This window comes from Ambystoma mexicanum, chromosome 10, assembly GCF_040938575.1.
Source record: "Ambystoma mexicanum isolate Mex_15411 chromosome 10, UKY_AmexF1_1, whole genome shotgun sequence".
Lineage (NCBI taxonomy): Eukaryota > Metazoa > Chordata > Amphibia > Caudata > Ambystomatidae > Ambystoma > Ambystoma mexicanum.
This window is the reverse complement of record NC_090932.1, coordinates 1287951854-1287967955: the sequence shown is the minus strand read 5'-3', so window position 1 is coordinate 1287967955 and position 16102 is coordinate 1287951854. Positions and strand designations below refer to the sequence as shown.

The window sequence follows — 16102 nt, the reverse complement described above, 5'->3', positions numbered from 1 at the left end:
CCTTTTTTCACTTACACTACTTCAGAGTTTAAAACTCATTAATTGTATTTTTTTTCGTTAGAGATAATATGCTTCTTTCCAGCAGCAAGCAACATCCGTCACAAGCATACCTCTGCTCTTATCAACAGCATTTATGTTAATGTTGGGGTCTATCCGCAACATTTCAATGCTGCTCTCTTGGCTCATGCCGTTTCTTTATGTATCTATGTCACCCCCACTATTGGTGGACAAAGCCTGCATCTCGCTCTCTTTGTATAGTGTTCTGTAAGACTGTTGTGGATCTTCATGTATTATAGAGATTAGTTTGAATAATTTCAATTATGCGTTCTTCTACTATAATGGGTAGTATCTGGTACTCATAATGCCAAGAGGTGTAGGCACCGCTTTGAGGATTAGAGCACTTGTAACTTAGGCAACAAGTGAAATGCCAGCCTCTTTGCATTGTTTCGTCATGTAAAACCTGTGTTTTAACTTGGGAATATTCTTGAAAATATCCACTTTAGCTCTTGAAGTCATCTCCATTTACTGAAGAAAAAGATAAGCCAAGCTCCAGCACCTGCTTTTCTTCTAGGCCAAGTGATCTCTGAAAAATATGAATCGCATTTGACTCCTACCCAAATTGACGATATCCAAATTCTGGTAGATCTTCGCCAGGCTGAAGATACCCTATCTTCCCAAGTTAGTGAATGCTTGGTGGATGTAAACTATTTGAACATCAACCCAGATAGGACCGCACTTATGATTGTTAACCAGAATTCAATCCCACAGAATGTTTCCTTTTGCCCAAAAACCTTTGGCAATTGCCCAGAACCTAAGCAAGAAGTTAAAATCTGGACATCATTCTGGATCTTAATCTATCCCTAAAAAGACAAATTGCTGCAGCAGGGTTCAAAATTGAGGGGAGCTGGGAGCTATTTATCTCCTGCTTGTAGCTTAGAAGAGCCTGGTTAGCTTGCCAGTAACAGCTACTAGGAGCTACTTTTGGCTCCCCAGGTCAACTGATGCTGCACACTTATGTGAATTTAACTCTGTACATTTGGAACTATCTATAAATAAACATTAGGGCACATCTTCAGGACATTTAAAGCATACGAAGGCCTAAATAATGGACAAAAATATTGTTTCATCTTATGTGGAATCTATATTTGCAAAAAGCTTTGAACTAGCACCTCGTTCCTCAGTGGTAGCTCCTGGTGAGTGGTTAATACTGGATACTCGGGAGCTTCTTTTAGCTCCTGCTTCTACAATCTTAATTGTGCAGTGGCTAAAACTAGCCTTTATCTCATTAGGAAAATCAAAAATATACTCCCTTTTCTTTCTTTCACTGACTAGATAAAGATCATGAACTCGCTTGTTGCCTCCTGATTGGATTTCAATAATAGTATTTATCTGGGACTACCTAAATTCCTACTACAGCGTCTACAAAGGATTCAGAACCCCACGGCTAGAAAACTATTGAAATTAAGACAAAAAGACCATATCACTCTGGCCTTAAGATCCCTGCACTGGCTCCCGGTGAAAAAATGTAGCATTTTTAAGAGCATGTGCATTGTATTTAAAAGCCAGTAATATCCCAACTATTCTCCTCTTTTGACTAAGCTCAGCGTTCATACCGCTAATCGCTAACTAAGAGGTAACCAGACAAGACAGTCGGTCATCCCTGCTTATAGGAAGGAAAGAAAAGGTGAATGTTTGTTCACAGTGCAGGCAGCAAAGCTCTGGAATTCCCTTCCTCTATCATTATGTAATAAAGCCAGTTTTTTGACTTTCTGAAAACATCTAAACACGTTGTCTTACTTCCAAGACCAACCCCTTGCCACCGAGCAATTCTCCCTGCCCAAAAAGTGCACATCTTCTTTAATCCTTATTATCAGAGCAAGCATTACCGATGTCCAACCCTTTCATGCTGCTAACACAATAGGTGTGGGCAACAGCTCTTCCTCCCGTGAACTTTCTGCTAATACAAATATAAAAACATAAAACAAATCGTATAGCTAAAGACCCAGTGCTGCGCATGTTGATTGTCTTTTGTACCCACTTTCACCTATGTCAATTTGCTGTTTGGAGACAACGTTGTTCTGCTGTTCATCCTGCTGAAGATCAGCTGGCTTAGAAATCGGACACATGTAAGCTGCAGAATGGTCATGACAGATGTCTTCAAGATATCTGTGGATGCAGGGTGAAAGTTACACCTGGGTCAAAGTATCTATGGATGAAGAAAAGAACACTGTACATGTTTTTTGTTTTTTCATCATTCTCTTTTTATTCGTTTCATTTAAAAAAACAAGTACAATAAGCGTAATTACGCCATTCCGTGTACAAAGCATAAAAACACCATAATAATATTCAAAACCCAAACAGCTTGCCCACCATCATGCCCAACAAAAATTATCAATTTTAATAGACACCCTTTCCAAAACAACCAATTTACTCAAAAACACTAACCAGGTTTACCTTATGCATATCCCAATCGCACTGCAACAACACATCAAGGTTCCAACCTAAGACAAAAGTAACCAAACACCATCAGCTGTCATTGTATATCCCCAGTGTACAGGGGGGGCATGTCGTTGGAGTGGAAATACAGGGACTGTATAAGCAAATTCCAAGCTGCCACAGTTTTGTTAACCTCTAGTGGTCCATTTCCTATACATCTAAGCCACACACTGGTTTCCGCCATGGACCACCTCTGAAGATCAGATCACCATGTTCCAAACCGCAGACAACCCTAGACTTCCATGACATAGTAATCCTGCGTTTTGCTAGTATGCATACCAATTCAAGTAACCTAGTGACAGGTTTAATGCCTCTTCGACAGCGGTGTATGCCTAACGGACATGCTGGATTGCGACCAACTGAAGCGTGTAACCCTAGCCACCACAATTTTATGCTGAATGGAACTCCAGAACTTGCACACCACTGGACAGAACCAAAACATATGTAACAAGTCTGCCTTTTTCGCAAACACATCTGGGGCAACCCAAAACCACCGTAGTAGTGAACCTGGAAATTTTAGCTGGCGTCATGCATGCCCTGTGAAGGACATGTAGTTGAATTAACTTATGCATGCGTTTCTGGACACCCTGTGCATATATAGCAATGCATTGGCCCATTCAGTGTCTAGAATCTCCATTTCAAAATCTCTCGCCCAGTGACCTTTCACCTTAAGAACCCCATCATGTGTACCAGCCAAGAGTCAGTCATATAGTCTAGAGACACAATGTCCCCCCTCCGTGCGATAATATAATAGAGCAAGTGTCTCATCTACCTCTGGTTCTTTGGGCAGGCATGGCCAACTGGCTCTCCCAGCTCTGAATAGTATATATGAGAAAAATGTACCCTGATGTAGGCTATGCCCTGCGTACAACTCCTCAAATCTCAATAGCGCCCCTTCGTGGAACATGTCCCCACCCCACCCCATGTGGCCACGCCTGCATTTTCCCAGTGTGAACACTTTGTACTTGTTATCCTTAACCTCTTGCTACATTGATGAGACCCGAACGGCCTATATCCTGAAAGGTGTGGAAAGTGCCTGGGATGGTGCAGTTAGACACAAGACATCTGTTTCCAAAAGAATTGAATTGCGGACGTCACCAGATGGAGCGGCAGCACAGCTCACGAGCAACGGTCCACAGCCCCCCAGTTACAGCCTTCAGGATGATGATCATGTATGTATTAGGAGCACATGCTGTAAGTTACAGCCCCATTTCCTCACTAATCCTTGCTTATTTTACAATAATAATAAATTGCCTGTTGGGATCAATCCCTTATTTGATTACCTAATCCATGATGGCACATTTTTTTCAAATCGATTTTTTCAAAGTGTGTGCAATGTCAGTTTTCGTGTTATTTTCACATAACTTTTTTTCTCACTGGTTCTTAGTGTCCTGGGGCCTCAGCAGCAAGGCCATCCTCCTTCCTTACAGGAGTGGAGTTGGACTCTTTGGTCACCCAGGTGAAGGATCTACTGCCAGACCTTGGAGAAGGATTTGTTCTGGCCTGCCTGGAGGAGTATAACTGCAATGTGGAGCAGGTGATCAACAACTTGTTGGAGGACAGACTGTCACCAGCTCTGCAGAAACTGGATCGTGACATGCCCAGGTACGAGCAGAATCAACAGTGCGTGCAGGGGTTGGGAAAAGATAGTTGAGGGGGTGGTGGAAGCAGGATGCTGCTGATGAGGTACTTGAACTAATAACGTATGCCAAAGGTTTGTACTTCAGCCACATTTCTCATCATCTCCACTACAACCTGGTGTTGAATCATTTTCTTATATTTCCCCGGTACAATGCACTGAAGAGGTATGTCGTACTTATTTTGTTTTTCCAATAATTCTACCTTTCTCTCTTTTCTTTCTCCAAAACCATTCCTAATAACTTGAAATGTCTCGAAGGCTACTTTTAGATACAAATACCATTATACACGTATGCCAGATTCTGTGTGCTTGTGTTCTGAATGTGGCTACTGTATGTCTACAGCTAGGGAAAGTTGACAATGAGCCATTAAACCTGTCCAACCAACACATTTTACAACAAGGATTTAGAAATCTATTATAGAGGTCTGCTGGTATGTGTAAGGGAGGCATGTTATCAACAGTAAGATGGACACAAGTGACCACAGTACAAGGGTGTTTAATGAACTTCAAAAAAGGGTTGGAAAATTCCCATTGCATCCTAAATCTATAGATGGGAGCAAGCTACGACCATCAAATAATAACGTAGTCCTACTGGTGTTTTGGCAAAACAAAAAGGACTATACTAATAAACCTATTGCCAATCCTTACCTCTAAATACAAATGGTGAGGGAAACCATGTTTTGAAAAAGAAAGAAGTGTTCACAAAGTGGTATGTCAGGATGTTCAGGCCATTAGCCTCCCTTCCTTGCATTTTCAGCAAAGGGAGAGGGCGGTACACTCGAGCTTAGCACAGTTTCTGGCCTCTCCAGCATGACGAATCAGTTCAGTCATTCGCACCAAGGCCTTCCGTGCCCAAGTGCCTTTGCCTTTCAAAGTCTCTTTATTCAGAGGGCCTGATGCGACAAACAAACAATACTTTCTTTTCCTCGTCCCGATTTTCACAAGTACTCAATTTCTTAGGCAATTCACTATTCACCTCGGATCCCCTCAGCCGGGCCCAGATCCTCTCAACACAATGTTTGTAAATTATGTATGCATCCAATTTCTTGTAGGATATTCTTTCTCGGGTGACTAACGGTTCACGCTGGATCCCCCTCAGTCTGGCTCCGATCTCGGATCCCCCTCAGTCAGGCTCCGATTTCGGATCCCCTCAGTCGGGATCATATCCCTTTTTTTTCAAATTTGGTTTTATTGTTTTTCACAACAAGAAATAACATTACATATATAGTTTGAGTGAACTGGCATTACTATGAACTTAGCATTACATTCAATAACTTCAATAAAGTGCCCTTACAATAATGAAACCGTTCTAATTTCCCCATTTCCCTCCCTCCCGCCCTCCACCCTCCCTGGGTAGTCAACGGCATCGATTGGGCAATTATTTTCGCATGGATTATGAATTCCTGTAGGGCCAACCATCTGTTATCAAATGGCGTATCAAGGTGAACATGATATTTTGTTCTTATGGGCTTGGCATTGTGTCTGTGGTTGTGAGTTGCACACTGTCAGGTTGCCTGAGCGTGTATGAGGGTCTATCAATGATCTGCGGCCCCATTATGGTGAAGGGTCTGTTGAGTCAAAAACAAATGTATTTGCCAAGTCATTCCACAGTGTTTCATGTTGAGCAGGCCTTCCGTGGAGTGCAGCATCTTCATTCTCCTCCAGCCCAAACAGAATAACGAGTGGTGATATGTCCCTGGTTATGCCCTCTATTTGCTTTATCCAGCCTAGCACCTCATTCCAGTATACTTGTATTCGAGGACAGTCCCACCACAGTTGCCAATAATTGGCCTTCATACCACATTCTCTCCAATACTTCGGGTTCGCGTTCTGAAACATTTTCGAGAGTCTATAGGGGTCGTACTGTCATCTATGTAATAGTTTAAGGGCATGTAACTTGTACTGTGTGGCTATCGATACTTGTAAGGGTGTTCTGCAGATTTTAGCCCAAGTGTTCTCGTCAAATTGTCTACCAAAGTCCCTCTCCCATCTTTGTTTAAGGCTTGCCGTTGAATCTGGGCCAGTATCGAGTAACGCTCGATACATGAGCGTTAGCAGACCCTTGGTTTCAGTGAGAGTGTCAAGGAGCTTCTCTAATGGTGTCGGATCTCTCTATATCTTTGTGTGCCATACCTCCCTGGTCATCACCCCTTTGAGACATATGAATAGAAATACTGAGATTGGGTGGATCTGAAGTGCTTCTTCTAATTCGAGGACTGTCCTGTAAATCCCTCCCCTCCAGAGCTGCCCAACCCTCTCGAAGCCAGCATCAAACCATGCTTGGTACATAGTGTTCAGGTATGTCCTCTCGAATTCCTGGTGACCATATTTGGCTCAAGGGCGATGGCCACGTGGTGACCCCCACCATGCCTCTTCCTTTTTTTCATATGTCCCAATTGTGCCTAATATGGGGGTGTTCCTTAAGTCTTCTCAAGGGTTTGAACCCGAGGACCCATAACTATTCAGCCAATGTGGCCGGTGTTGTTGTTATCCAATTGGACCTATTGTAAATCTTTCTTATTTCTCAGATCAGCACTCTCAATTGGGCCACCCAATAGTACTTTTTTAGGTCTAGGAGGCCAGCTCCACCTTTGTCTTTCGTTCGGATGAGGACCTTGTATGATATTCTCGGTTTCTTTCCTTCCCATAGAAAACGTAACATTGCATTTTTCACTTCCCTAAAAAATGTGTCGGGGACTTTCAAGGGGAAAACCTGGAAGGGGTATAGGAAGCGGGGGAGGCATACCATTTTTATGGCGTTCAGCCATCCCATCCATGAAATTGTGAGCGGTTGCCATCTTTTGAGGTCTGCGTGAAATGCCGCAAGAAGCTGGGGGAAGTTAGCTTCGTACATGTCGTTTGTGTCGAGTCAGATTGATTCCCAAATAACGTAACTCAGAACCTCCTAGTACTAAGCCCAGTTTCGTTAGTTCTTCAGTGGATTCTGGAGTGGGGTCGTGCAGAGGGAATAGGATCGATTTGGACCGATTTATTTTAAATCCCGATAATGCACCATATGTTTTGATTTGTTGTATGGCTCTGGCTACAGAAGTCAGAGGGTTCTGGATGTGAAGCAATATGTCATCGACATAAAGGGCTTGTATTCTCTCCCCTGCACTTTCAGGCCTTCGACCGAGTCGTCAGCTTGAAGTTTATGAGCCAGTGGTTCCAACAAAAGCGCAAACAATATCGCAGAGAGGGGGCATCCTTGTCTTGTGCCTCTCTCAAGGGTGAACCATCCAGAATATTCAGCATTTACCATGACTGATGCCTGTGGGGAGGTGTATACTGCTTTTATCCCTCTTCTAAATGTCAGACCAAGTCCAATTTTGCATAATACTGCTTCCAAAAAATTGCATTCCACTCTGTCGAACGCCTTTTCTGCATCTATGGATAGCAGAGAGGGTGAGTTTGTCATTTTCCTTGCTTCATGTATCAGGTGCAGGGTTTTACGGGTGGTGTCAGCCCCCTGACGGCCTAGGATAAATCCGACCTGATCAGGGTGGATCAGTGCTGGCATGTGTGTCTCCAGTCTTGCTGCCAATACACGTGTGTAAATGTTTGCATCTATGATGAGTAATGAGATGGGTCGGTAGGACGCACAACGCTTGGGGTCTTTACCTTCTTTGGGGATGACAGTAATGAGTGCCTGCGAGAACGATTCTGGGGCTATTCCCGATTGGAGAATTTGATTAAACAGTTTCACCATGAAGGGTAGGAGGGGGCCGAAGAAGGTCTTGTAAAATCCTGCAATGTACCCATCATTGCCAGGAGCCTTTCCTAGGGGTAGTTGTTTTATAGCGGCCTCGATTTCTTCGGATATTATCGGGGATTCTAAGGATTCAGTACTGTCTAAGGAGAGTTTGGGCATATTTATCCTGTCTATATAACGGTTAATTTTTCCCTCCCCCTGCGTGGCCTCTGATGCTCATAAAAGTCAGCGAAGGTCTCAGGGATACTTCTAGAATCTGTGGTCAAGGGGGAATGTTCTCTCTCTATGACCGGGACCCAACATTCTGTGCCTTGCTTTCTCAGCCTAGCGGCTAGGAGTGCATCTGCCTTGTCCCCTTTCTCATAGTGTTTTTGTTTTAAGAATTGAGTTTTCGAGTTACCAGGCCCTCTTCTAAACGGCAGAGTGCCTCCCTCTTTTGGACTGCCTCGGCTATCCTATCGCTCCTTTCTTCCTCATTGGATTGTGCCAGAGAGTCTAAGTGTGCTATCTCCTTTCGGAGTCTGTTTTCTATGAGTGCCCTCTCTCTCTTTTTCGCAGCTCCCTCTTTAATCAATTTAATCAATACTCCTCTCCATGTTGCCTTACCAGCCTCCCAGACTGTTTCCAGAGACCTCCCCTGTGTCGTTCAGTTCAAAGTATTCCGTAATCTCTTTCTTCAGCTGTTCAAGGACTATTGGGTCTTTCCACAAAGAGTCATTGTATCGCCATTTCAAATTTTTATACGGGAGGGCTAGCAAATCGATCTCAGTGGTAACCATATCGTGGTCGGACCAGGAGATCAAAGAGATCTCTGAGGTTATTACTGTTTCCGTAGACTAGTGGTGAGGTATATGCAGTCTATTCTTGTGTATGTGGCATGTGGTGCTGAGTGAAATGTGTACCCTGACTGGTGGGGGTGTAAGAGACGCCATATGTCATGTAATCCGTATAGGGACATGATTTCCGAGACCTCTGTGCGCCCTCCACTAGGTGGTTCGTGGGCTGCTGGGTTGCTGGTTTGCCTATCGAGCGAGGGGTTCGCCCACATATTGAAATCGCCTTCCAAGATGACCTCGCCCTCAGCCTCCAGCATAACTTTAGGGATCATGTGTCTAAGAAAGCGAAATTGTCCCGTATTAGGGGCATAGAGGGATGCGAGGGTGAGGGTAGTGTTATTTATTTTCCCCACCAAAACAATGGCTCTTCCCCCAACATCTGCCTACGTCTTTATGACTTCAAATAGGAGGGCTTTCTTGATCAATATACCTACTCCCGCTTTTTGTAAGGGGCCAGATCCCCAGTATTCACACCTGATCTAGTGTACAATACCCTTCGCTCTTCTCCACATGTGTATCTGGTCTCCTGTAAGGAAAAGCACGTCTAGGTTCGCTCACTTGAATTCACAGGAGACCAGCGATCTTTTGGTGGGGTAGTTGAGGCCCTTCACATTTAGAGTGCCAGCTTTTATGTGTCTAGATTTTGTTACAAAGTTTTTCGCCATTGTGAACATCGTTGTTCATCACGAATACTTTCAGAGGCCCTATCCTATGGATTTTAGATTTCAAAAGGGTATCTCTACATTCACATGTGTACATACGAGCCATGATCACTTCCCACCACCAACTCCCTCCCCCAACCCCTCTACGCTGCGTCCGATCCACTTGGGTTTACTTCACCCAATCAGCGTTGGACCACCAGTGAGGACCATGCCTTGTTGGTCCGATAATTAAACATCTCTAATAAAAAATGAGCCCCTGCTGACCTCCCTCCATCCCTCCACCCCCCCCCCCATTTTCTCAATCCATCTCGTTCGTTATTCCCTAATTTTCTTACTTCATTGTGTTATTGTCAGCTTTGAACATCATCAATTAGTTTCAAACTTCATGTGGAGAATATTTAATCTCAGGCAAGGCCACTAAGTTTCTCTTTGGGTCGAAATTTCGTGGGCGTCTTCAGTGTCTCGTAGAGAGGTCAATGTTCCAAATCTGAAGAGGCATTCATCCGCCTAAATTTCCGGGATCCTGGAATTTTCTGGCGCCTCGGGCCTTTGATCCTCCATTGCCTGTCTCTGTTCCCACTGTCATCAGGGGCTGAGGGTCCTCTCTGTTCGCCAAGCAGATCTTTGATGCAGCTGTTAATGTCTCTTTCAGTTTTTCATTTTATCGTGGACCCTTCCCATTCAAAGGCTCAAATCCCTTTTAACACAATTTTCATTTAGTCTCCCTCCATCGGGCTTGATCCAATTCCAATTTCCATTATAACTTTACACAAACTTGCTTTAAATACTTTTTCATTAACTGTCAAAAACGTTAGAATGTGCTCAGGGTTTTGCTTGACCCATTGCAGGACCATTATGATTTCACAATTCTTTATCACTCTTCACATTTGCCACTTTTCAGCTCAATACCTAACAGAGACTTTCGAATGAGCACCCACGTGGTGCTGGACCACCCTGTCTAGGGTATCGTATCTTGGCTTTAAAGTTCAATCACTCATCTGCTGTTTAATTGTGTTTGCGTTGCTTGACATATACACTTCATACACTGTTCTCTTCAGTTTTCACTATACAATGTTGCCGCTTGCAACCTTGGCTTCAACACAGACTGATCCCGCTTCCTTGTTGCCCCCATTCCAATAAGAACACCCCTATTCGTGGCTTTGAAGGCCTCCAAGACTCCCGCTTCCCCCACGTGACCATTGTTGTTGATTGAAAAGTATTCTTTTATGGCGGTGAGCATGGACTGGAACAGCTCTTTGTCCTTCAACAGGAGGTCATTGCACGTCCACCTTGAGTCCCCAGGAGACTCAGGGGGCATCCCCATTTGGACTTTAACTAGGTTGTGGTCTGACCACGGGATTAACTCTACACTAAAGTCGGCTAACCTCCCACAAAGCGTTTTTTTTTTAAATTTGCATTTTTAAAGTGCTCAAACAGCCCGTGGGCATCAAGGCGCTGATACAGGAATGTGTCTTAGTTGCGTATTTATAACACGCTTAATACCCATAGGTTTCTAAGCGCGGACCCATGGATCGAACCTGTGTGGCTTCGTGTGGTCTTGTTTCCAAGGCGAGCACGTTGCAGCTGAGCTATCTTCCTGGGACGCTAGAACATAATCGATCCTAGGGAAGGACGAGTGGGGGGTCAAAAAGAATGTAAATAGAGGGTCACGTCCCTCTCGTATCGAATGTGAGTCTGAAAGCCCTAGTTCATCGTTAGTATTCTGAAAAGAGACGGCCATCCTCCCCTGTATTGGGGCATAGACCGATACCAGTGTCCCCTTGTTACCCCTGATTTCCCCTTTGACCATTAGGAACCAACCTTCTGGGTCGCTACACTGGGCCTTTTGTACAAAATGCGCTTTAGGAGAAACAATTATCGCTACCCCCCTTTTCTTAGCCGGGCATGAAGCGTGGAAGACTTCCTGAATAGACTTGACCCTGAGCGACATTTCCCTACCCCTTGCCCAATGGGTTTCTTAAAGAAATAGAAAGTGAAGTTTCAGCCTATTAAATTCCCTTACCACTAAAGATCTCTTATGCAGGGAGTTCAGACCCCAAGCATTTAGCGAATCCATTGTCAGCAAATGTATTGCATCAGCCATCAGGGGGGTACCATATTCTCAAAAACCCTCTAGGGGCGCCTGTATGACCCATGCCCCCTTCCTGGTTTAGTACTTTCAGATCCTCTTCTAAAAAAGCTGTCCCCAATAGAAGTAAGTCCCCAGTCGGTAGATTCAACCAATAATAACCCCGAAACAGTAGAAACAACCCCTCCCCGCCAACACTCCCCTCTCTGCCTCCCCGAGCGCCGGGACTGCCTGCGACTTGGTAGATGCCGCCTGACCAGGCCACCAATGCCCACCTCTACCGGGGCGATAAGCAGCACTAAATAACACATTTTCTGAGCCCCCTGTCCCCCAAAGCATAAACCAAGGCTTAATACATCAGCACCCCTTCCCCCCCCACCCCGGATAGACACCAGAGGGAATAAACATCTTTGCAATCCCGGCATCCCAAATCGGGAGACTAGGGTCCGCCTCGGCCTTCCCGCAGCAACAGATAGGAACCAAGTCTCACCACTCGTTGATCTACTATGAAGTGAAAAAGGACTGTAGTTAGTCTCTGCGCCTTTCAGAGAATATGGTGGTCTTTGGGGGTCCCGCTGGTTCTCTCCCTCTGACTTCTTGGTAGTCTTCTGCGGTGGGTTCACCCAACAGTTCACACGTCACCCTTTTGATGTCCTCTTCTGTGACCAGGGAGTATTTGTAGCCATCATACTCAAAGGAGAGGAAGAATGGATGGCCCCATCTGTATCTCACACCTTTGGGCTGGTGCCATTTCGTTAGAGGGCCGCATAGCCGGCGGCGCGCCAAGGTGAGAGCAGAGAGATCCTGGTAAATCGTGACCTTTATACCTTCCCAATCGATTGAACCCTTATTCCGTGCCAGATCCAGGATCTTGCTCTTTTCCGAATAGTAATGAAATCTCACCAGTATCGATCTGGGACTCGTAGCAGAGGCCCCCGCTCTGTGAGCCCTGTCGGTAGTAGGCTCATTGGTGTTGCCCTCGTCAAACTATTTGCTTATCACCGCATTCACAATCCTTATGATGTCCGCCTGGGTTTGCCCCTCACGTTCAGGGACTCCCAGGAACCTCAGGTTACTGCGTCGCTCCCTATTCTCTAAGTCATCGAGTTTAAGGGTGCATTTCTCCTCCCTCCTTTCCAGTTCTGATAAGCGCATATCTAATTTGGTCTCGAGGAGGTTGACTGAGGTTTGATTTAGGGAGCCCCTTCTAGCTCCTGAAACACGCCCCAAAGCCGGCCTCCTCCACACACCCAGTAGGCTATGCCAGGTGTGGGAGGATCTTCGCCTCCTCTTCACAAATGGGCCGATATCCGGGTCCGCTCGGGTCTCCCCTCCTTCCTATTTTCTCCCTCTGCACTCCTTCAGGGACCCTAAGTATGGAGTGGGAGGCATCAGCGCCCCCACTAGGCCCTACATGAATAGCGACTTTACTTAATGTCCAGGGTAGCAGGATCCGGGCTCCAGGGGGGAGATGGCAGTATCTGGCGACGGATCTCCCCCTGTAACCACACGGATGGGCTAGGGAAGGCTGACCAAAAGCCAGCTGATCACATAGTAATGGAGTCTCCTGAGTCTGAGGTGAGTGGGGGGCAGGTCTGTGGACTGTCGAGGGATCCGCCAAGTGCACCTTCCGATGGAACGTACCAGGGCTTGCGGGAGCGGGATTAGTACGGCTCAGATTATCTCTGTATCACTCAGGACCCCCTCCCTTACCAGAGAGAGGAGGGGGACAACAAGGCCTCCGGAGGTTAGGGGAGCAGCCTAACGACCGCTGGTGCCGGCTGGTCCCCCAGAGGAGCAGGAAGTGTGACAGTACACCAGACCCACACCAGTGCTCAAGAAGATTGCAGAGGGCCGGCTACTTCAGAACATCTGTCAGAGGACACGGCGCACCCACCGACACCGCCAGATCCGCGTAGCTCTTGATCGATGTCTGGCCTACCTCATGGGCTGGGGGTGCCTGAGTACAGAGACCATTAGATGTAGCAGAGGGCCCATCCGTTACTTGCTAGGGGCTGCTTCACGAGGTTCCCCAGTGAGAAATTCAGGTAATCGAGAGCCCACCCTCAGGCGCTTACACAGGGGCTCCCAGGCTGCAGGTTTAGCTGTGTCGCAGTCGCTGTACGGGGAAATCGGCCTGTGGGCATCGGCAGGCTCTTCACCTGGAACTCCACTTATCTCTGTGCGTCGGCCGGGAGGGGGGTCGGGCTCAGGCCAACAGCAGAGACAGCCTCTTGGACAGGGGGCAGTCCACCACCCCCCCTCTGCAGGGCCCCACCGGGGCAAGAGAGGCGCAGCCCTGACCTCCTCGGCGAGGTCTATTGAAGTTTGTGCGCCGGGACTCGAGCGCCCCTGTTGCAGGGAGTTAACCTCCGGGGGATCACTGGATTGGCAGGCGGGGTCTCGCCAGGGGCCCAGTCTCGTCCCGCCTCGCGTTAGTCTCTCGGGCTTGCCCGCACTAGCAGATCCTCCTGGAATCAGTGCGTTGGGCGGGAGACGCAGGATCTCCGCCACCACCTCGTATGTCTCGATCTCTGCTTGTGAAGCACTCAGGAAGACCGGGATTTCTCCTCTCCGGTACTCTGTCGCCTTAGGGTGCTCTTGGGGGTGGGAGGTTCAGGTTCTCACTCCTGGGGCTCATTCCCATAATTCGGTCCTCTTGGAGGAGACTGACTGAGAGGCATCAGCACATCTCAGCGCCCCCTGGTGGCTCTCCACCCTTTTCTTTTAAAACTCTTTTTTGTATTTTCCAACATATAACAACCAACAAAACTAACACCACACACAAACTGGCACTTCCTGTTGGGATTCCACCCTTCTTTACCAATTGTCTTGACGCACTTCCGTGGCCCCTCTCGCTCATTCGCTCGGATCATTCATTATCTGAATTGGGTCCCCTCAGCCAGTTTCTCTCCTCCATGAGAGCACTTCCCCTGCATCGCTGCCTATTGTCAACAATCCTCCGGCCCACTGAGGCTGCTTGTGCTGTTCCTTCTTTTGTGTTGGAACAAATCCTGAACTGGCGCTTTCCATGCAAGTATCTTGCTTCCACGCTCACTTTCTCCCCTTTGCAGTGCTCTTGTCCACACTGACATTTCAGCTAGCGTCCATTTCTTCAGGTCTGGCCACCATACCTCTATAGTCGGCCCCAAGCTAGAGTTCCATGCCATTGCTATGCAGCGCTTTGCCAGTAAGCACATTAAGTCTTTCATTTTTGCTATATGTGTCCTTTGTTTGCCACCTCTTGGGAACAGGCCCTGTAGATAAGACCCACGCTTGCATTTGAATTCCCGCCCACAACCGCTTTTGCTTTGACAGTGTCCAAAAACAGTGTTATCACCGGGCAGGTCCAAAACATATGCAACATGTTTGCATTTTCTGCTGTGCATCGTGGCCAGTTCCCAGTTTGCTTGTTTCTCATATTAGACATTCTCCTGGGTGTAAGGAATGCTCTGTGCGTAAGGTATAGTGGTATTTGTCTGAATCTCGTCTTTCTGGAAACATTCTTCGCGTACCGGAGCGCTCTGGACCATTCCTGATCAGTGAAGGTTTCCTGAAGTTCTTCCTCCCATCTTTACGGTGCTTGGAACACTTGCACGTTGTTGCTGCCCAAATAGAGCCTAGAGGCCATATGTCCCCCCTTCAGACATGTCGTACTACGCATCTAGCTCCCCCTCGGTAGCTGCCTCTTTGGGTAATTTCGTCCACTGTTTTCTAATTGTCCGAACCATGCTCTTATACAGTATAAATTGGCCTCTGTGTGTGTTGTACTCTTCCATCAGGGACTGGAATTCCACCCATCGTCTGTCTTGCCATAGATCCCCAATCTGAGCCACCCCCTTATTTTCCCAATATGTACAGTATGTTGCCATGGTCTCCTTTCAGCTGCTGACTAATCCCGCCAGGGGAATCTGCGTGGAGCAGGGGTCTTGTATCCCTCTGGTTTTCCATGCCCTCTTCCATAGTGTTAGGCCCTGTTTGACCATGTTAAGGGAGGGTATGGAACAAGGATTTGTCTATCCACAACAGCTCTCTTAGATAGTAACGTCATAGTGCAGGCTGGAAAAGCAATGAGTCTATGGATGTAGCCTCCCCCAGCGACCTTACCACAAATTGCAGTTGTCACGCCAGGTAGTAACGTTCAAAGTCCGGCAGCCTGATCCCCCCGCCCGCCTCGATTCATAGTCTCTTTATAAAATGTTTAGGGCTATTCTGTTCCTCCCCCCTCCCCATAGGAATTCTCGTACTATTGTGTTTAACTGTTTGAAAAATGTCCTGGGTATGGTGTGAGGTATGTTTGTAAAGTAGTATAGCCGGCGTGGCAGTACCGTCATTTTTAACAGGGCCGCCCTACCTATCATCCCCAGTGGGAGCGTCTTCCAGAATTTCATTGCTTTTTCAATTTTATCTAGGGCTACCTGTGTGTTGGCCTTAGGTGTGTCAGTTGTATCATGGTGTATGTCCACCCCCAAGTAGTGGAAGGCTTGTGGCATCCACGTGAGGCCCAGATCTGGCAACTGGTCCGGGGTGACCTGTCTTTGGTCCGCTAGGGGAAACAGTGAGGACTTCCCTTTATTAATAGAAATTCCCGATAGTCTGGCAAATGCACCCAAGGCTTCTAACAAGTCTGGTAGGTGCACCCGCGGATTCTCCATATAGAGGAGCGTG

General features: G+C 46.8%; 1 protein-coding gene across 3 annotated transcripts in view; it reads left to right on the top strand.

The window, feature by feature from the left end:
* ASCC2 (activating signal cointegrator 1 complex subunit 2) overlaps positions 1–16102 on the top strand; it is a 1015237-nt gene that overhangs the window by 607666 nt on the left and 391469 nt on the right. For all 3 annotated transcript variants that reach the window (XM_069619287.1, XM_069619286.1, XM_069619285.1), the window contains 2 exons: positions 3486–3668; positions 3884–4101. In XM_069619287.1, the coding sequence (XP_069475388.1) occupies positions 3486–3668; positions 3884–4101 (401 nt within the window). The remainder of the gene's footprint in view (positions 1–3485; positions 3669–3883; positions 4102–16102) is intronic.